Source organism: Pelobates fuscus, chromosome 4, assembly GCF_036172605.1.
Source record: "Pelobates fuscus isolate aPelFus1 chromosome 4, aPelFus1.pri, whole genome shotgun sequence".
Taxonomy (NCBI): domain Eukaryota; kingdom Metazoa; phylum Chordata; class Amphibia; order Anura; family Pelobatidae; genus Pelobates; species Pelobates fuscus.
Genome location: NC_086320.1, coordinates 30,879,035 through 30,900,643, shown reverse-complemented (window position 1 = coordinate 30,900,643; position 21,609 = coordinate 30,879,035). Strand labels below are relative to the sequence as shown.

Below are 21,609 nucleotides of genomic sequence, written 5' to 3'. Positions count from 1 at the left end.
CAATGCATTCATTATTATAAAATGAATGTATGACAAACATCCAGTACCATCAAAATATTGCTTGGTCACCTTGTGGTCACTAAAGGAGTATTAAATCTACTCTAGTAGGATAGTGTCTCTCTGTATACTATCTTCAACACAATGGATAGCAGTTGATTGGCTGAAATTGAACACAATAGTTTTTATACATTCCTTCCATAGATGCTAAGGTATCTGTATAAAATGAATACATTATGGAATGTATATGTAATCACTATCAACAGAGAGAATATTATTAGCATACATTCCTAATATAACATTGCTGTAATAGAAACAACATAAAAATACTTTAACATAAATTTGGTGAAGTGGGATCCCTCACTCAAAAATAATACATTTGATTAAAGGACCACTCTAGTGGCAGGAAAACATACTCGTTTTCCTGGCACTAGAGTGCCCTGAGGGTGCCCCCACCCTCAGGGACCCCCTCCCGCCCGGCTCTGGAAAGGGGAAAGGGGTTAAATCTTACCTTTTTCCAGCGCTGGGCGGAGAGATCTCCTCCTGCTCTCCTCCTCCGATCCGCCTCTTCTCCTCCCTGTCGGCTGAATGCGCACGCGCGGCAAGAGCTGCGCGCGCATTCAGCCGGTCACATAGGAAGCATTCATAATGCTTTCCTATGGACGCTGGCGTGCTCTCACTGTGAAAATCACAGTGAGAAGCACGCAAGCGCCTCTAGCGGCTGTCAATGAGACAGCCACTAGAGGACATAGGGGGAAGGCTTAACCCATTCATAAACATAGCAGTTTCTCTGAAACTGCTATGTTTATGAAAAAATGGGTTTACCCTAGAAGGACCTGGCACCCAGACCACTTCATTAAGATGAAGTGGTCTGGGTGCCTAGAGTGGTCCTTTAAGAGGCTGTATCAGGACTAATAGGATTAACAATGTTTTTTTTTTGTAAATCTTGTTTATTGAGTCATGAAAGTCAGCAATAATCAGGCTCGCTAGCCAGCAAGAAGTCCAATGTTAACGATATAAGTCATAAAAAACAAGAAGGTTTGTAAATCCAATATAATAACATCGTAACAATTCACGTTAGGATCGTAAGCTCCAATGACTGTCGAGTTTATAAGTTCTGTGTTCCCTTTCCATAATTGGAAGTGTAGTATGTGAGCTTTGACCTAGAGTGATGTATCAGTGTATGTGAGCATGTATGTGTGTGTACTCGCAAAATACAGCAACTCTTGGTATTAACACAGCGAATGGTCGAGACCCATCATTCTCAAACATGACCTAGGGTGTCTAATAATAAATTGTCGCCATAGGAGGTATAGAGTAGGCTGTCTAGTAACTTATCAGAGTAGAGGAGACCTGCGGGTCCCGTTAGTAACTCCATATAAAATCGAGCGAGTGAAGATAGGATGGTGAAGCACGGCCGGGAAGCCCACCAAACCGTCCGTACATGTCATAGTGTCGTAAATGTGACCTTTTCTGTTTCCTGGGGTGTGTGTCTTAGAAGCTTCCACCCGTTTTAGGGTGCTTAGGTGCCCCTTTCTGCATAATTCGTTATCTGAGCGCTTATCACTCCAAGGTCAGGAAACCTCTGCTCACTGCTTACTTGTGCATGTACATGTAGCCCATTTCTACTACAAGCGCCGACTCTTCCCCCATGACAGTCACTTGTAGCAGAGCTCGAGTATTGCCCATGATTCTCTTCCCCTACCTACACCGTTGGATTACCCGTGTTTAGCTAGTACGTGTTGTCGTCGGTGTTCTGCCGGGGGCGATTGTCCCTGTTATGCGTACGTGTAGTGGGCGCATGTCAATCTTGTTGTCATGGGGTCAGTAAGGTGAATTAGGTCTCAACCAGCCTGTTAGGCAGCCAGGGCAAGAAGAGTCCCTGACGGTTGCACGGATGGTCAGGATCTGCCGTCTTTTGTCAAGCTCTAGCCCCTGAGTCTCCGTCCGTTGACGTCATCGTCACTCATTAGGCAAATTGTGTTGTCTGTCTGTCCTGTATTCGGTCCGTCTGGCCCCGTTCCCAGGTACACCGGGCCCCGGTGGTCTGTAAGATGGGGGTGAGAAAGGGAATCAAGGGGTAGGGAGCATTGGTACCCGAGCAGTGTTTCCCCGAGTGTCCACCTCTTGCCGGTACCTGCCAATATATAAAAACCAAGGCGTCCACATTTCCGCATGCTTGGTTCCCCGACCCGTTATGGTGGCATGGGCTTCCACTGCCCCCTGGATATCTTCCACCCTGCGGATCCATTCTTGTCTAGTAGGCACCGTATTCGTCTTCCAGTGGGCCGGTATGTTGGCCTTTGCGGCATTAAGCAGGTGTTGTAATATCGACTTCTTGTACACCGAGATGGGTTGAGTTGAGATGTGTAGCAATGCCAATTCCGCATTCCATTCTGGTATGTCTCCCAGGATAAGCGTCACCGTGTCGTTGATCATGTCCCAGTAGGGGGTGATATCCCTGCACTCCCACCATATATGCATCACCGTGCCTCGTTCCTCTTGACATCTCCAACACACGGGGGGGAGTGATGGGAAAATTCGGTGTAGTAGTACTGGCGTTCTGTACCAAAGGTAGATTAATTTATAGTTCATTTCCTGATAGTAGGAGCTCATAAAACTCTTATGTTGCCATAGCATTGCTACATCCCACTGTTGGGTGGTGAGTGTTTTCCCGAGTTGTTCTTCTCATTGCCGTTTGAATGTCATCGGTGCAGGTGCGCCTCCGATCAGCAAGTGTTGGTATAGTGTCGAGATCGCGTGGTCCAGTTCGGCACCCCGGTCGCAGAGGCCTTCGAACCATGTAAGGTCTCCGTGTAATCGGTCATTGTGTGAAATTGAGGCATGGAAATGTTTCAGTTGTAGGTACCGAAATTGGAGAAGAGATGGCCGCGGCCTGTCCCCTAGCAGTGATGAGAGATCCCGTGGTTTCCCTTCTGCAAGGATTGTATGTATGGGTATGTATTCGCTCGCACTCACGATGGGCCATGTTCCTGCCGGGAGCCCACCCACTATAGCTTCATTATGTGTGATCGGCAGCATCGGGCTGGGTGTGGGGGATACGTGTTCTTGCCCCCTCAGTGCCTGCCAGCTATGCAGAGTCTGCAAGACCATCCCCTTGTTGTTCTCAAGAGTGGTTTGTCTCCCAGGTCTCCCCCACACCTTCACCTCCAGCATCGGACCAATGAGGCCCCTGTCCAGTACCACCCATTGTTTAGTTGTCGGTGTTAAATGCCAGTCCAGTATGCATTGGAAAACCATAGCTTGATGATATTTCTTGAAATCAGGCAACGCCAACCCACCATGTATCCTCGGTCGGCACATGATATCATGTCGAGTCCGGGATCGTCCCCCGCGCCATATATATTTAATCACCCCCGTTTTCAGGGCGGAGAAAAAAGTCGCTGGTATGACAAGGGGTATCGTTTGCATGAGATATAGGATCCTTGGAAGGATATTCATTAATAGCGGCAACCCTGCCATGCCGTGTGATATGTGGATACGACCAACTAGTTAGGTCTGCAAGAATATTCTTTAGGAGGCGTGTATAGCTGCGATCGTAGATATCCCCCGGTTCTGTGGTCACCCAGACGCCCAGATACTTCCTTTTGCCGTAACACCATTGAAATGTGAATTGCGACTCCAAGGATTGGAATTCCTCCGTGGGGAGTGTGACGTTCAGAACCTCACATTTCGAAATATTAAGCTTGAATCCGGACATCTGTCCGAATCTATCGAATTCTGAGAGGAGGCAAGGCAGCGTGATTCTGGGGTTACTGACAAAGAAAAGGAGGATGTCCGCGTAAACAGCCACTTTGTGTTGCACTCCCTGCCATTCGTAGCCCAGTATATTCGGATTTAGCCTGATTGCTTGCAAGAAAGGCTCCAGGGTGAGCGCGAACAGCAACGGCGAGAGTGGGCACCCCTGCCTGGTTCCATTACGGATTGCGAAATCAGCAGTTGTGGCCCCATTGATTCTTACGGTCGCTCAGGGGTCTGTGTACAGGGCCGAGATCCACGTGAGAAGTCGCTGACCGCAGCCCTGCCAAGTCAGCGTCTCCATCATATACGTCCAGTTGACCCGGTCAAATGCTTTTTCCGCATCTGTCGATAGTAGCAATAATCGGGCTCCCTTTCTCCTAGCGTGATGTTGGATGGAGAACAGTCTCAGGGTGCTGTCTCTGGCTTCCCTCCCAGGAATGAATCCCGTCTGGTCAGCGTGTATCAAGTCGGGCAGAAGATGTTTTAGGCGGGTTGCTAGCACTTTTGTAAATAATTTGGAGTCCACATTTAGCAATGAAATCGGGCGGTAACTACCGCAGTGTAGTGGGTCCTTCCCCGGCTTGAGAAGGACCGTGATGGTGGCCGCCACTGATTCCCTACCCAGGGTCCCCCCCTAACCAACCGCGTTGAGAGCATCGGTTAGCCGCGGCAGAAGCAGTCCCGAGAAGCCTTTATAGTATCCCAAAGAGAAGTCATCTGGGCCAGGTGCTTTGCCAGTTTTGGATGTTTTAAGAACCGCGGCTATTTCTTCCACACTGATTGGCATGTCTAGTATTGACGCTGATTCTTGGTCAATCTTGTTCGTGACCGTTTCAGACAAGAAGTCCCGTATCTTCATGAGGTTCCTCGCAGCCTCAGTATCCCCGTTAGGCATGTATAAATTGTAGAGGTTCTCATAAAAAATTCTGAATTCCTCCGCGATCCTCTGTGGGAAGGGAGCGGTCTCCCCCGAGGACAGGCGTATCTTGCGAATTTGCCTATGGGGCATAGGGCCCTTTAGTAGCCTGACAAGGTATTTGCCACCTTTATTAGCATGTGCGTAATAAAAGCCTTTAGTTCGTTGCACCGATCTGAGGTGTCTTTTCAGGAGAAGTGTTCCATCAGGTCACCGTAAACCGCATTCAGCTGGGATCTTTTATGGTTGCGCTCTAGTGTCGAGATTGTGCGATGTAGCTCAGTCATTTCACGCATATACGCCTTCCGTTTCTGTGATGCGTATAAATGTGCAGCGGATCACGCTCTTGTGAGCTTCCCACAGGCATATCGGGGAGACATCTGGAGTATCGTTTTCTCGAAAATATTGCTCAAATGCCTTGGTATCCGGGTCTAGTAGCAGGGCCTCATTTAGTCTCCAGGTCCACCCCTTTGGTTTGTACAGGGGTGAGTCCAATTCCATCTCAACAGATCCATGATCCGACCAAGTGGCCGGAGTGATGTCGGCCCCTAATAGGTGAGAGAGGCCCTCCTGAGCGACAAATAGATAGTCGATGCGCGAGTATCGGTTGTGAAGCGCTGAATAGTAGGTGAAGTCTTTCACCGAGGGGTGTAGCATCCTCCAACAGTCCACCAGTCTCAAGGCTTCCATCGATCGTTCAATGGACCTGATAGTACGCTGCGGTATGCAGCTGTGACCCGTTGAGGAGTCCAGTGTCCGGTCAAGTGGGGCGTTGAAGTCACCACCCACTATCAGGATCCCATCCGAGAAGTCTTCCAGCTGGTGAAGAGTGTTTCGGAGAAGGGGGCCTGCCTCTTATTGGGTACATAGATGGAGGCTATTGTATATATCTTCTCAGCTATGACACCTTTAAGGAAGAGGTATCTTCCTTGCGAATCTTGCACTCGGTCTAGTTCTTTAAATTCCAGGTCAGCCGCCAGGAGAATGGCCACTCCGGTTTTTTGTGACGTGGGATGGTTGCAAAAGCAATTATTGGGGTAGTGCCTATTCCGTAGTCTAGGATGCGTCCCCTCCTTGAAGTGAGTTTCCTGAAGTAAGGCAATCGACACATGTTTTTTCTTCAGTTCTCTCAGCAGGTGTGTCCTGCGCTCAGGGATGTTGAGTCCTCTACAGTTCTGTGTGATAATCTTCTGGGGCATATTGCGGTAAGCCATAGTTTCCAAGCGTGCCGGTAGCAAGAGCTTTTTGAGGTTCCGAGTAAGACACTCAATCAGTGAGCTAGTCGGTCCAATGAGGGGCGGGAGGGGGGGGGGGAGGGGTGGAGGAAGGGTAGGAAAATAAGGCAGAGGATAGATGTAATTAGTATAAGAATGAGTCCGGGTTCGGTGCCCGGGATACGGGGCCAGCTGTCCCTATGGTAATTAAAAAGTGGTGTGTATCCTTTTCGTCAATACCCTCACAGAGTTTGGGTCCGCCCCAAATCTACTCCCCCAACCCGGGTGGAGGAGGGGTGTCTCATGCAGTAGCCGACACGAGTGGGGTCTCGCTCCGGTACCAGCCCAGGAGACCAAAGTACCCCCCGTTCGGCTGCACCACTTTTAGCACGAGTATTCGTGTGTGGAAGCGTAACTCGAGCTCCGCCCAAGTGAGATCTCACAGAGAGCTAGTAGGCTCCTGCTCCTAACCGCCCCCCAAGTGCGATGCTAAACGGGCTGTATGTATCCCCTTATGGAGCGCCATCAGTGGAAAGGCTCATAAATGACAATCGCTAGGTGGATGAAGTATCACAAAGAGAGCCTAAGGTAACATGCCTGTATCCAGTGAAACCCGTCATTCCCCAAGTTCCCCCCCAGCGCAGAGCGTATCCAGACAGCTCCCGCCCATTCCAATCCAATCATCCCCAGCCGGTCTGTCTACCCAATATGTTAGTTAGTGAGGGACATGTAACAAGTATCAAAAAAAACCAAGACGTGAGCGTGCACGAGAGCCCGTAACCATGGTCCCCTGACTTAACTTAAGACATCCCTCTGGAGTCCTGAGTCTGTAGCTATTTATCTCATGATAAATGAGACAGGGCACGGTGTATTGTCACGGTCGATGGGGGAAGGGGGAGGGGAAGTGAGGAGAGGGGGAGGGGAAGGGGGGAGAGGGGGAGAGAGGGGAAGGCCTGTATGCATGTGAGACCAAGTATGAGTTATTGCTAGAGGGGCGGGCTCCTCGTGGGCGGTTGTGTGCATGCAGGTGCTAAGAATGATACAAGTGGGAACGTCATGGGGGTGTCCCCTACAACATCTATGCGAACAAGTTACCGCTTGTGTCGGTGTAGGCATGGCAAAACATGGCAGCTAACAATTATGAACAGCAGAATTACTGTTAAATACGACCATTTCCCCCCTAAGTCCCCCCCCCGCCACCCAACAAGGCCGCCCCCCCATGCCTAAGCAGTGATTCCGGTAACTTCACAGTGTCCCGGTCGCAGTACCCGGATCCAGGGAGGCAAGCAGGCAGTTATGGACCATATCCCCCCCCCTTCGCCCCCCATGTCCTCCCTCCCAAGAGCCTGTCAGCCAAGCAAATCATAGGCAGTGTCCCGGGTCTGGAAACAAGGGGGGCCGTTATGTATTCTGATTGTTGAATCCACGTGTGTGAGAGTCCCTGCCAATCGCCCCCCACCCCAATCCCCAACAATATGTCCCAAAGTACCTGAGGGCGTACTGTACGCCAGTATCGCTCATCACAGGGAGATCGAGGTAGGTACGGGTTGCAGTCACTCAATTTCGGGAGTCCAGTTTGCGTGGTCAAAAGTAGAGTAAGTCAGTAGCCGGTGCTGTTGGAGGTTGGGAGTCGAGGAGCCTCAAGCAGCCAACATCAGCATAGGTAGGGAATTGCATTCCTCTGGGGATGTCGGATCCCTGTGTCTTCCAGCTTGAGAAGCAGCAGGAGCCCTCGCATTCCGCTGCCGTGGCTCCCTCTGTGGTCTCGGTGGAGGGCCCAGTGATCCCAGGATCCAGTTGGGGACTGACTGTGATGGGAGGCCCAGTTCGCGCAGGAACCGCGGCACCTCCTCCGGCCAATTTAGGGTAATCCACCGGTTCTGGTGCCTCGCCATCAAGGCAAAGGGAAAACCCCATTTGTAAATCACATTATGTTCCCGCAGTGTCGCCGTTACAGGGCAAAGGGCTCGCCTGGCTTCCAGAGTGATAGGGGACAGGTTGTTATAGAGCGAGACCTGGGCCCCTCTGAAAGGCCAGGTTGAGCGTTCCCGGGCTTTCACCATGATAGCATTCTTCACCGGGAAAGAGTTCAGGCAGCAAATGAGGTCTCTTGGTCCATCCTCCGCATTTCGGGGTCGCAGGGCCCTATGTGCAGGACCGGTGCTAGGATTTTTAGTTACACAGGCGAAGATGCATTTTGGTGCCCCCCCACCCTCGTTTAAAATAAGGTTCATACAAACACAGAAATAATCATACAGAGACATACAGACACAGACAGAGACATACATGCAGGCATATAGACATACATACAGAGGCATACCGTCATACAGACACATACATACATAGACATACAGAAACATACATACAGAGACATCCAGGCATACAGACACATACATACATACAGGCATACAAAGACATACACGCATACAGAGACATACCGTCATACAGACACATACATATATACAGGTATACCGAGACATACAGGCATACAGACACATACGTACAAAGACATACAGGCATACAGACACATACATTTGTACATACAGAGACATACAGGCATACGGACACATACATTTGTACATACAGAGACATACAGGCATACAGAAACATACAGACACATACATGCATACAGAAACATACATACAAAGACATACAGGCATACAGAGACCTACATACATACATACATACATACACACATACAGAGACATACACAATTACATACTTACATCAGTTCAATCTTGTCCCCTGGATGCATGCTGTCTGGCTCCTTGGAGTCCTGTCCTGCAGCCCAGCCCCATCACAGGGCGCCAGCCGCACTGTGTGGTACACAGGGAGCAGGGATATGATGTCATTCATATCCTCGCCCCCTCCACACAGCCTGCGGCAGACACCAGGGTAGGTGCAGTGGCGTACACATGACCCATGGGGCCCCAGTGCGCAAATTGATCCGTGCCCCCCTCGCGCTTACTCTGCGCGGGCCGGGGCCGCAACTCATGGCGGTGGTCACCTGGTCGCAGGGGTTGCAGGGCTGTGACCCCTGCGACCGCGGTATGTACGCCAGTGCATGCAGATGCACACACAATTAAAGGACCACAACAGACACCCAGATCACATCAGCTCAATGAAGTGGTCTGGGTGTCAGGTCCCTCTAGTTTTAACCCTGCAGCTGAAAACATAGCAGTTTCAGAGAAACTGCTATGTTTCACCGAGGGCTAATCCAGCCTCTAGTGGATGTCTCACTGACAGCCGCTAGAGGAGCTTCCGCTATTCTAAAACACTGAATGTCCATAGGAAAGCATTGAGTAATGCTCTCCTATGGGCGGTTTGAATGCGTGCGCGGCAAGAGCATTCGGAGCTGAGAGGCGGAGGGATCCCCAGCGCCAAGGGAGTCCGGCGCTAGAGAAAGGTAAGTGCTGAAGACACACACACACTCTCACGAACAGATGCATGCACACCAGCTAACAGACACACACATTTACTGACAGACACACTCAGCGACAGATATACATACACACTCACTTACAAAACATACACTCTCACTGACAAACACACACTCACTAACAGACATCAAACAGACTCACTAATACACACAAACACACTCAGTAAGAGACACACAGTAACACACTTACTGACACTCACTAGCAGACACACTCACTGACACTCACTAGCAGACACACTCACTGACACTCACTAGCAGACACACTCACTGACACTCACTATCAGACACACTCACTGACACTCACTAGCAGACACACTCACTGACACTCACTAGCAGACACACACTGACACTCACTAGCAGACACACTCACTGACACTAGCAGACACACTCACTGACACTAGCAGACACACTCACTGACACTAGCAGACACACACACTGACACTCACTAGCAGACACTCATTGACACTCACTGACACTCACTAGCAGACACACACACTGACACTCACTAGCAGACACACTCACTGACACTCACTAGCAGACACACTCACTGACACTCACTAGCAGACACACACACTGACACTCACTAGCAGACACACACACTGACACTCACTAGCAGACACACACACACATTTTTAATTTAATCCCCCAGCCTCCTTACCTTTTTAAAGTGCTGAAGGGATTCCCTGGGGTCCAGTGGTGCTGCTGGGCTCCTGGGCTCCTGGGCTGGCTCCCTGGCTGGATGGCTCCCTGGCTGGCTGGCTCCCTGGCTGGCTGGCTCCCGGGCTGGCGCGAGGGAGCACTCTCCCATGTGTGCTTCCTCTTCAGCTCCCTCGCGCACCGCGTAGGGATGCCGGCGCCGGAAGATGACGTCATCTTCTACCTTATGGTAGCGCCGGCCCTGCCTATGTGCCCTCTCGAATTCAATCTGTGGAGGCGGTGACGGCTGCATGATTGAATGTAATAGCTCCTTGAGGGTGTCCGAAGCATCTTCTGCCCCTTCAGCCGCTGGGACTCCACATATGCGGATGTTACATCGCCTACCTCTATTATCCACATCCTCGAGGTGACGACGCATGGTTAGCAGCATCTCGCCTTGTCTGGCAACTGCAATGTCAGTGGACGCCATGAGGGCTGTGAGGGCCGCATCCGCCTCCTCCATCGTGGTAATGCGGCCTGCGTGCGCGGCAAGCTCCATGCGGAGCCCTGCAACCTCTGTCCGTAGCGTTTCTTGTATGGTGGCTGTTATGGCCTGCAGGTCAGCTTTGGTGGCCATAGCTGCAGTTAGGTCCCGGAGGGTGCCTTCAGTCCTCTCTAGTGCAGTTTTTTCCGGCCCCGGGCTGGGCTGGGCGCCATCTTGGGGCTCGCGAGGTCCCCGCTCTCTCCGGGCTGAGGCTGTAAAAAGCTGTCCAGAGGTCTCTGCTGGGGGTAACCCGGGGTCAGGGAGTGCTCTGGGCATTTGGTGCGCCCCATTATACCTATAGTGCCGCTGATAGTAGCTATATTGGGGGTTCGGCGGAGCGGAGCCCTCTCCTCACGCGGCCATCTTGGTCAGAGCCGGAACCACGCCCCCATATGATTAACAATTAACTCCTTGGTGCTGGACCCTTCTCAAATATTCAAAAATATTGCCAGAAAAAAACACAGCAGTCCGCACACATGGACAAATCCAAAGACTCCACAAATGAAAAAAGTCAATGAAAAAGTAGCACATTTACTGAAAAAAGTCATAGAAATAAATACACATGGCATCACACTGTAACAGCAGTCCTCGTGTATGTCAAGATAGTTCCAATATCATATGTACAAAATAGTATCAAGTGTGTAAAATAACACAGTATCCAAAGGGGGAAAAAAGATAAATACCGAGTGAATGAGCTACCTGCAGCTACTGTTTAGGGGAGAGACCACCTAAGAAGACCACTCAGAAAATGGTAAGTGATGCCTTGAACGTCTTTTGCACCCTACCTTTCTAAACATGGGCATGAAGAGAGATTCCCAGAATCTTAGAAAGAGGTAACTAGGAAAACGAGGCTTACACATCTGAGAAAGCCCACACCCTTGACACCCCTTAGGTGCTGGAAAGTTAATAACCATGCAGATCCATTAATAATTGAAAAGTCCCCATTATATTCTGCCTTAGATATTCAAAACTTAAAATGGACAGAATGGGCAACCATAGCTACTCCAACAGGGGCCTCGCCCACCATAAATAACTACGGGCTTGGAGCATTCTTACTTCAAAAGTGATTACTGAATCCAAGTTCCCCTCTGTGAATTGATAGCAGAGGGCAACAAGTATTTGTTAAATTACCTTTTGATACTGTGTTATTTTACACACTTGATACTTTTTTGTACATATGATATTGGAACTACCTTAGAATACACGAGGACTGCTGTTACAGTGTGTTGTCATGTGTATTTATTTCTATGACTTTTTTCGGTAAATGTGCTACTTTTTCTATACCTTTTTTTCATTTGTGAAGTAGTATTTGGATTTGCCCATGAGTGCGGACCACTGTGTTTTTTTGTTGTTGCTATATTTATAAAAATACTTAGTCTAACACAATAGCATGGAGAATCGCAGAAAGAAGACCACCCCGGAGGACAATAACCACTCCAAATAATACTCACCGCAGGAAGTGCAAAAAATGAGACACCAATCAATGAAAAGGTAGCAGCAATGAGACGTCCCTCCCAAGTCTTTGGGGTTTTATCTCCATAACCGATTGTTGCAAGTGTAATCTGAAAAAAATACAATGACAGCAGATATTGACAATGTGACATTTGTAGATCTCTGCAACATTATATTAACAGTGAGCCAAATAAGGGTTTAGGTGATGATCAAACAACACAGCTCAATCTATTGTATATTGTTCATTATAAATGAATGAAGTCAGGTTTATGTTTTAAAAACATCTCACTAGACCAGAACTGGTTAGTTCCTAAATCCTGGACGAATGGTGGCCATTGTAACGGAGTTGGTATTAATTTTTTTACATTTTGAAACATAGAAACATAGAATGGGACGGCAGATAAGAACCATTCGACCATCTAGTCTGCCCAATTTTCTAAATACTTTCATTAGTCCCTGGCCTTATCTTATAGTTAGGATAGCCTTATGCCTATCCCACACATGCTTAAACTCATTTACTGTGTTAACCTCTAACACTTCAGCTGGAAGGCTATTCCATGCATCCACTACCCTCTCAGTAAAGTAATACTTCCTGATATTATTTTTAAAACTTTGCCCCTTTAATTTAAGACTATGTCCTCTTGTTGTGGTAGTTTTTCTTTTATTAAATATAGTCTCCTCCTATACTGTGTTGATTCCCTTTATGTATTTAAATGTTTCTATCATATCCCCCCTGTCTCGTCTTTCCTCCAAGCTATACATGTTAAGTTCCTTTAACCTTTCCTGGTAAGTTTTATCCTGCAATCCATGAACCAGTTTAGTAGCCCTTCTCTGAACTCTCTCTAAGGTATCAATATCCTTCTGAAGATACGGTCTCCAGTACTGCGTACAATACTCCAAGTGAGGTCTCACCAGTGTTCTGTACAATAGCATGAGCACTTCCCTCTTTCTACTGCTAATACCTCTCCCTATATAACCAAGCATTCTGCTAGCAATTCCTGCTGCTCTATTACATTGTCTGACATTGTCATCAGAAATAATCACCCCTAAATCCCTTTTCTCAGATGTTGAGGTTAGGACTCGATCAAATATTCTGTACTCTGCCCTTGGGTTTTTACATCCAAGATGCATTATCTTGCACTTATCCACATTAAATGCCAGTTGCTACAACTCTGACCATTTTTCTAGTTTACCTAATCATTTGCCATTTGGCTTATCCCTCCTGGAACATCAACCCTGTTACATATCTTAGTATCATCAGCAAAAAGACATACCTTACCATCAAGACCTTCTGCAATATCACTAATAAAAATATTAAAGAGAATGGGTCCAAGTACAGATCCCTGAGGTACCCCACTGGTGACAAGCCCAAGCTTTGAATATACTCCATTGACTACATCCCTCTGTTGCCTGTCACTCAGCCACTGCCTTACCCATTCAACAATATTGGAATCCAAACTTAAAGATTGCAGTTTATTGATAAGCCTTCTATGTGCAACAGTGTCAAAAGCCTTACTGAAATCTAGGTAAGCAATGTCTACTGCACCACCCTGATCTATAATTTTAGTTACCCAAATAAAAAAATCAATAAGATTAGTTTGGCATGATCTCCCTGAAGTAAACCCATGTTGTCTCTGATCTTGAAATCCATGTGTTTTTAGATGTTCAACAATCCTATCCTTAAACATGGTTTCCATCACTTTCCCCACTACTGAAGTAAGGCTTACTGGCCTATAGTTGCCCGACTCCTCCCTATTACATTTCTTGTGAATGGGCACAACATTCGCTAACTTCCAATCTTCTGGGACTACTCCTGTTAACAATGCTTGGTTAAATAAATCTGTTAATGGTTTTGCTAGTACACCACTAAGCTCTTTTAATAGCTTTGGGTGTATTCCATCAGGTCCCATTGACTTCTTTGTCTTTACTTTTGACAGTTGAAATAGAACCTCTTCCTCTGCAAACTCACGTGTAATAAATGACTCATTTATCCTTTTTCTTAACGGAGGTCCCTTTCCTTCATTTTCATCTGTAAATACTGAACAAAAATATTCATTGAGGCAGTCAGCTAGACCTTTATCCTCTTCTACATACCTTCCTTCTTTTGTTTTTAATCTAACTAATCCTTGTTTTACTTTTCTTTTCTCATTTATGTATCTAAAAAAAGTTTTGTCCCCCTTTTTTACTGCCTGTGCTATTTTCTCTTCTGTGTGTGATTTGGAAGCTCTTATAACTTGCTTAGCCTCTTTCTGTCTAATCTTATAGATCATTCTGTCTTCCTCACTCTGTTTTTTTTTTTTATAATTACTAAATGCTAACTTTTAGTTTTTTACTATTTTGGCCAGATCTGCGGAGTACCACAGAGGTTTCTTGAATTTTTTGCTTTTACTGACAAGCCTAATGCAATTTTCTGTTGCCTTCGGCAGTGCAACTTTTAAATAATCCCATTTCTCTTGGACTCTATTTAAATTGCTCCAGTCTGATAATGACTCCTTTACACATATTCTAATTTTAGAAAAGTCTGTTTTTCTAAAGTCTAAAACTTTTGTTTTTGTGTGGTGTGACTCGGTCACTGTTTTTATATTAAACCACACTGGCTGATGATCACTGGATCCTAAACTATCACCTACAGTAATATCTGATACCAAATCTCCATTTGTTAACACTAAATCTAGTATGGCCTCTTTACGAGTTGGCTCCTCAATGACTTGTTTTAGAGACAATCCCAGTAGGGAGTTTAGAATATGTGTGCTCCTGGCACAAGCAGCTATTTTTGCTTTCCAATTCACATCAGGAAGATTAAAGTCACCCATGATGATAACTTCCCCCTTAATTGTCATTTTAGCTATTTCCTCAAATAGTAGATTATCTAACTCTTCAATTTGTCCTGGGGGCCTGTAAATCACACTTACACAAGTTACTGTGTGATTACCAAATTCTAACGTAACCCAAACGGACTCTATGTTCTCCTCACTAACTTTTATTAGGCTAGATTTTATGCTATCCTTCACATACAGGGCCACCCCTCCCCCTTTCTTGCCTTCCCTGTCTTTTCTATATAAAGAGTACCATGGTATTGCTATGTCCCAGTCATTTTTCTCATTATACCATGTCTCAGTAACAGCGACTAAATCTACACTATCAGTTGCCATTATTGCCACAAGTTCATTGATCTTTTTCCCTAAACTGTGAGCATTTGTAGACATGACTCTAAGCTTATCATTTTTTAACACACTTGCTACAGGCACCTTCTGTCCTTGTTTTGGTGGACAATTGGAGTGATGTTTTATCACCCTTTTGCCCCCCCCCCCCCCTCCTAGTTTAAATACATCCTAGCAAAACCTCTGAACTGCTCACTGAGAACATTTGTTCCCTTTTGAGAAAGATGCAAACCATCTTTTTTGTACAGTTTATTTCCATTCCAAACAGAGCTACGATGAGAAAAAAAGCCAAATCTTTGCTCCCGACACCAGTCACCAAGCCACAAGTTAAAGTCCCTAATACGCATCCGCCTGTCGTTCTGAGTGTTATGCACAGGCAGAACTTCAGAGAATGACAGTGTGGAAGTTTTTAGTGTTAACCTCTGAAACCTCATTGCAAGCCAAGTCATGTGTCCCTAGATGGACAAGTACATCCAATTCCCCTTCCTGCTTTGCTCGCTTAACAATATTACAGATACGTCTCTTGTCTCTGTGAGCAGTAGCTCCGGGAAGACACCTCACAAGACCACCATTGTCCATCTCCACACCTCTTATGATGGAATCCCCCAACAACAACTGCTTTCTATTAGGCCTCACCATAGTCTCCAAGCCTGTCTCCACAACACCACTAGTCTCAGTGCCTGAGCCTGTCTCCACAACACCACTAGCCTCAGTGCCTCTCTGCACAACACCACTAGCCTCAGTGCCTCTCTGCACAACACCACTAGCCTCAGTGCCTCTCTGCACAACACCACTAGCCTCAGTGCCTCTCTGCACAACACCACTAGCCTCAGTGCCTCTCTGCACAACACCACTAGCCTCAGTGCCTCTCTGCACAACACCACTAGCCTCAGTGCCTCTCTGCACAACACCACTAGCCTCAGTGCCTGTCTCCATGACACCATTACACTCTGAAAGTGCAGAAAATGAATTATGTAGAACAACAGACTGTGCAATATGCCTTTTATCCACAACTCTAAGTCGACCAGATCCTACAGTAATCCATCTGCCATTCCTAGTATGTCTCTGTGGCAGTGGCTTTGCAGCAGTTCCAGCCTGAGTTTGTTTACCAGATAATTTACAAATCTCAGATTTCAAAAATACAATCTCTTGCCGCAAGATAGAGAACTGTCTAGAGATTATTGTTCGATACTCAAATAAATCAATAAATCTTGTACCATTTTTGTCAACTTACAGGAAAATTGTTCCATGTTTGCAAGTGTAACATTTACATATATTTGAGACACTGCCGGACATGCAGCACTCGGGGAGAGGGTCCCGAAACCCATTTTAGGTCACGGAATGTGACCAGATACGTGATAAGATTGTGCAGGACTCTGTCATTGACTGGGGCTGGTGGGGTAACACTCTGTGGGTCCGGCACACAAAAAATCCGGTGAATGTGAAGTGTTGTTTGCTGGGCATACGCTGAGCATCCTACCAGCATTAGGGCCTGGGCACCATATTTCTTCTGGCCCTTAGGCTCACATGGGGCAAATGCTTTAAGTTTGTATTATGTTCTGTCGGTGGGCACCAGTGGTTTTATATTCCTGTTATAGTATCTGCGAGTTTGATAGCATACTCACTGTTTATCTAGCATGTCTATCCATAATTCTCTTCTCTTGTCTGAAGTAACTTACCTAGATAGCTTAGATTACGACATATGTTCAGACACATGTGCCTGGCCTGTTTTGGATAAGTGTCTTTATGATTTAAAATTAAAGCAGACTGTGCTAGGGATTTATTCTTGCAAGCTTTTTGACAAGTTTACTGTAATCTTTTATTTATTTTTTGACAAGTTTACTGTTATATACAGCCTAGCATACCGAAGCAAAAAATTATTGACTTGCTTATTTCTTCTTACTTTTACAAAAATGTGCAATGTTTTTACATGCCGATTGATATAGTACACGTGGGATACAGCTGTTAAACCTAAAATATAATAAAACAAAACATAGTGTAATACAGTTGATGAATATATAATAATCCCTGCTAAAGATTGCACTCACGGGATTTTGAAGTTAAATGCGCTCTAATGGTGCCTCACCTGATGTTTGGGGGGCTAGTATCTCCCTCTCAGGATCAGGTATCACCCAATATCAGGAACCATGCAGGACTCCGATAGGTAGATAAGTAGAAAAGAGGTTTCTTTTATTTTTTTTTATTTTCTTTTCTACTTATCTACCTGTCGGAGTCCTGCATGGTTCCTGATATTGGGTGATACCTGATCCTGAGAGGGAGATACTAGCCCCCTAAACATCAGGGGAGGCACCATTAGAGCGCATTTAACTTCAAAATCCCATGAGTGCAATCTTTAGCAGGGATTATTATATTATTATTATTATTTTATTATTTATATAGCGCCATCAAATTCCGTAGAACTGTACAATGGGTATTATATATTCATCAACTGTATTACACTATGTTCTGTTTCATTATATTTTAGGTTTAACAGCTGTATTCCACGTGTACTATCTCAATCGGCTTGTTTAGACGTAACACTACTAGGGAGGTGTTCGGTGGGAAGCTGTTCTCTGTTTTATTGATAAGTATATGTTATTAATTCTTTTTGTTCTTTGTTATACAATGTTTATACATGCCATGCTTTATATTACTATGTACGCCATTGAATGACTTGTCTATGCTGCCATGGCATCGCAAGTACGTATGTTCCTACTTATATGCACTGAAAAATAAAGAATGTCAAAAATATATTTTGGGGGATTTTTTTTATGCAATATGCATAATTCCGATGATGATTACGTTTACAAACATTAAGCTCAATATATTTTTTCGCATCATCGTGTAAGTGTTATATCATGTGTTACCACTAGAGTGCACTGACGTACCTTTAGATTCCTGGACTGGAGTCTGAACAAACCTTCCAAAGCTGCCAACATTAAGTCACAATTTTTTATTTATTTTTTAGTCAATCTTTATTTTCTTTGTGCAATTGGTTACAAACAGGCTTGCCATGCCCCAACAACCATGCAAGCTTTGTAATAAATGGGAAGTTTGAAATGAATTACTTAGAAATATTTTTAGTGAATTCACTACATAATAATTCACTGAACGGTATGTGTTACCCATGTTTCTGAGCACAGTTAATTTAGGACAAAACCAACCTTACTATTTCCTGTTTTTCCTTTACCGCACATGGCTATTTATTAATCAATTTCTATGGTCTAAAATCACAATGTTTTATAAATGTTTGCATATTATAAAAAGTCTGTTTCAAACGTAGATACTCTTCCATTTAGAGTACATGGTGCCAATTTACCAGTCGGTATTTCTACCAATGTAAATCATGAAATGATCGGCATCACTAACCACAAACAGTGAAACATATAGTGTTATTTACTAAAATTATCATTTTAAATGTAACATTCAACTAGCCGAACTAAAAGCAGAGTTGACATGGAGAGCTTTTCCATTCCGGCTATCTTGGATTTAAATTTGAATTCACTCTGACTTCACGACAATTCTCACGTTAGTTAATAATCTTATTTGTAGCTTTCTGTGACCTCTACGAAAAAACAGCAACGGAAATCTGTGAAACCCCAGCATCGACCCAAGAGAGGCAAAGTGTCTCTCCCACCCCTACCCAATGAACAGCATAATGAATTCTAAGAAGACCCCCACCTAGCACATGCCTCCTTGATAAGTTTTAGATCAATGATTTGTTACATGCCTATTTCGTTCTGGCTGCACATGCTGTTAAATAATAAGTAACAATATTTGATTGGTAATTAATGATACTCCCCCTAGACAGACCCTTATTTAGTTCCCTTATAGGCTTTGTTATGTTTCATAAACATCGGACATTTTCTGAATTGACTCCGTTGTATGTCTGTCGTTGATTATTCCCAAGATCTTGGGAAATGGTAAGATCTGGGTAGATCTTTAAGACCATGGCAGTGAATTCTGGTGATCACCAAGGGCAGCTATTTCAACAATGAACGTGTATCAATATTTTCAGAAAGACAAGATGGTGACTGATAAGAAAGTTCTATCTAGTAACCAACATCGCATTGTGGTATGAAGGTTATACTACACAAATTAGTAATGATATTAAAAATCTAACATAAATGACCGACTTACCAATCCCCACCACAGAGCATCGGCATACGTTTCAAATTCTTCAGGAGAAGGTTCACCTAGTTCGTTTACTTCTGGAACATCTTTCTCAACCAGGTAGACAAGAAACGATGACAGAATCAGTGTCAAGAAACCAATATACCAGGCAGTGATGAGCTCCTACGATAGAATGACAAGAAGACCTGATTTGTAATCTTGATCCACTTAGAAATATCCTCATATTTATCTTTAACATTTTCATATATTTTTTTGAAAAATGTTAAAACATTCAGATTTTGTATGTGCTATATATTATCAATGGTTGCGAAATAAGTTGGTGCTTTCTAACTGCTAATAATAATAATAATTACTCTCACCTGCCTTGCACAATGTAAACACTAGGGGTCGCTAAATGCTTTTATTTTTTTCATATCCTAAATTTGGATTTTAATTCACTTCAATTCACTGTTTAGAGAACAAAATCCAATGTGGGCAAACATTCTAAACGTCTATTTGTGAAAATAAATCATTAGGAAAAATGGAAGAAGATGAAAATGGTTTCTGGGAAGTCAGACACAACCAGCCTGAAGATAATAACAAAACTACAGAAAAACAGATAACGGGATCATTAGATGAACAAAATCGGAAGAAAACAGAGATATAGCTCAGTAAATAAAAATAAAAAAAAGAGAAAAAGCATTATTTACATTGTATGACATCAACGTCAATAAGCCTCCAAAAAAACAAGAGCTGTGGCTTCTCCAGAATGTGGGGGTGCAGCAGTTTATAATATATTGTGAGCTTAGAGTGTAAAGGGGGAATTGGAATTAGGGGTGTCATAAGATCACAAGAAACAAGCAAATTAAAATGTAGCAGCATCATTTCCACACTCTAGCATCCAGTAAATGTAAAATTATAGAAAATAAAGTGACATTGTCCCCACCTGGCAGATCTCTGTCCATTGCTCCTTTGCCCTGAAAATCTCTAAGTCATTGCATATCAACCATCTATTACCTAGTTTTTAGGACTTGTAGTTACTGTGAATATTCAAATTGTTTGACAGGGTTTATTTACCTTGCTATGTGAACAAATGGCTGACCCTAAAAGCTTCCATGTACCCCCTCTCCTGTCCATTCGAAGCATCCGTAGAATTTGAAGGAATCGCAAACTACGCAGAGATGTGGCCAACACGTTCCCTTGGCTTTTTCCTACCGCCACCACAGGTATAGAAGCAATCAGGACAAAGATATCTACATGAGAAAAAAATACAAAAAAATACAAAAAAAAAGGTTATAATGGAAGATCAAATCTAAGACAAAGTTTAAATTAAAGAAACACTCCATTGACAATTGTTATTTTTACTTATTAACTGTTTAGTAGGTATATGCCCAAATAAAATATACATGTATATTTCCTGTATGCTTTCTGTATACAGTTTGAAACCAGGTTGTGAATTACACTCAGTGCTGTTGAGGCCGAGAATGTGTGCATACCTTTTATTAAGAAGTCTTTCTGGAGTGAAGGGGAGCGGCAAAATTATGGTGCAGAATTCTACAAAACATTTTTTTTTTTTTGTGTGCAAAAACTATAAAAATTTGAACATGCAAAAAATACAGCATATTAATGAGTTCAAAACCTATTAAACGCATTATATTTGAATTGGTGCTCGAAGGGTCTCTTTGAAACCTGAAGCTCTGTAAGCTTGCAACTAACTTGCTTAACAAAGCCAAGTGAAGAAAATGATATTGGTATTCATCATTAGCATTTATACAACCCCGCAAATATTGCACAGCACTTTACAATTATAGAAAGGGAATATGAAGAAGGCCCCCATCAAGGAAGGTTGCTATATCATTAGGGGACACTTTTGGTGGGGTGGCCTGAACAGGATTCATATCTGGGTTTCCCAGCTCTAACCATTGACTCCACTGTTATACAAGGTGTCACGGCAAGGGTACATAATTTATTATTACACTATGGAATATTGCTATTTAATATAACTTGTGTAGTGCATCAATAATTTGATCCCTGAATAGAGGACAAATAGCAGAGAGAAATAGCTATTTTGTTAAAAAGGGGCTTCTGCAAGGTGTGAAAAGGATTGCCCTTTTGATCTATCAAAGGCCCTGCAAGGTGAGACATTTTACACTTGAGCCGTCTATATGTCTAGTTTCAATGTAAACTAACTGGCTTTGACCATAGGGCCTGAAACTCTAAATTGATAGTTCAATCCTTTGATATGTTAATGGCCATTAGCCTTGTTCCAGTATCATATCCAAAGGAAGGAACATTTATATTTACCCCACTGAATTATAATTAAGCCTAATTTTTGTTATATTTGGAATGTGAAAAGCGCCATTTTCTAAACAAGC

At 44.4% G+C, this 21,609-nt stretch overlaps 1 protein-coding gene across 1 annotated transcript in view; it reads right to left on the bottom strand.

Moving 5' to 3' along the window:
- Positions 1-21,609, bottom strand: part of KCNQ3 (potassium voltage-gated channel subfamily Q member 3) — a 231,889-nt gene that overhangs the window by 42,425 nt on the left and 167,855 nt on the right. The window contains exons 4-6 of the mRNA XM_063451048.1: positions 20,312-20,487; positions 19,262-19,417; positions 11,960-12,070 (exon numbers count right to left, since the gene is read on the bottom strand). Of these exons, the coding sequence (XP_063307118.1) occupies positions 11,960-12,070; positions 19,262-19,417; positions 20,312-20,487 (443 nt within the window). The remainder of the gene's footprint in view (positions 1-11,959; positions 12,071-19,261; positions 19,418-20,311; positions 20,488-21,609) is intronic.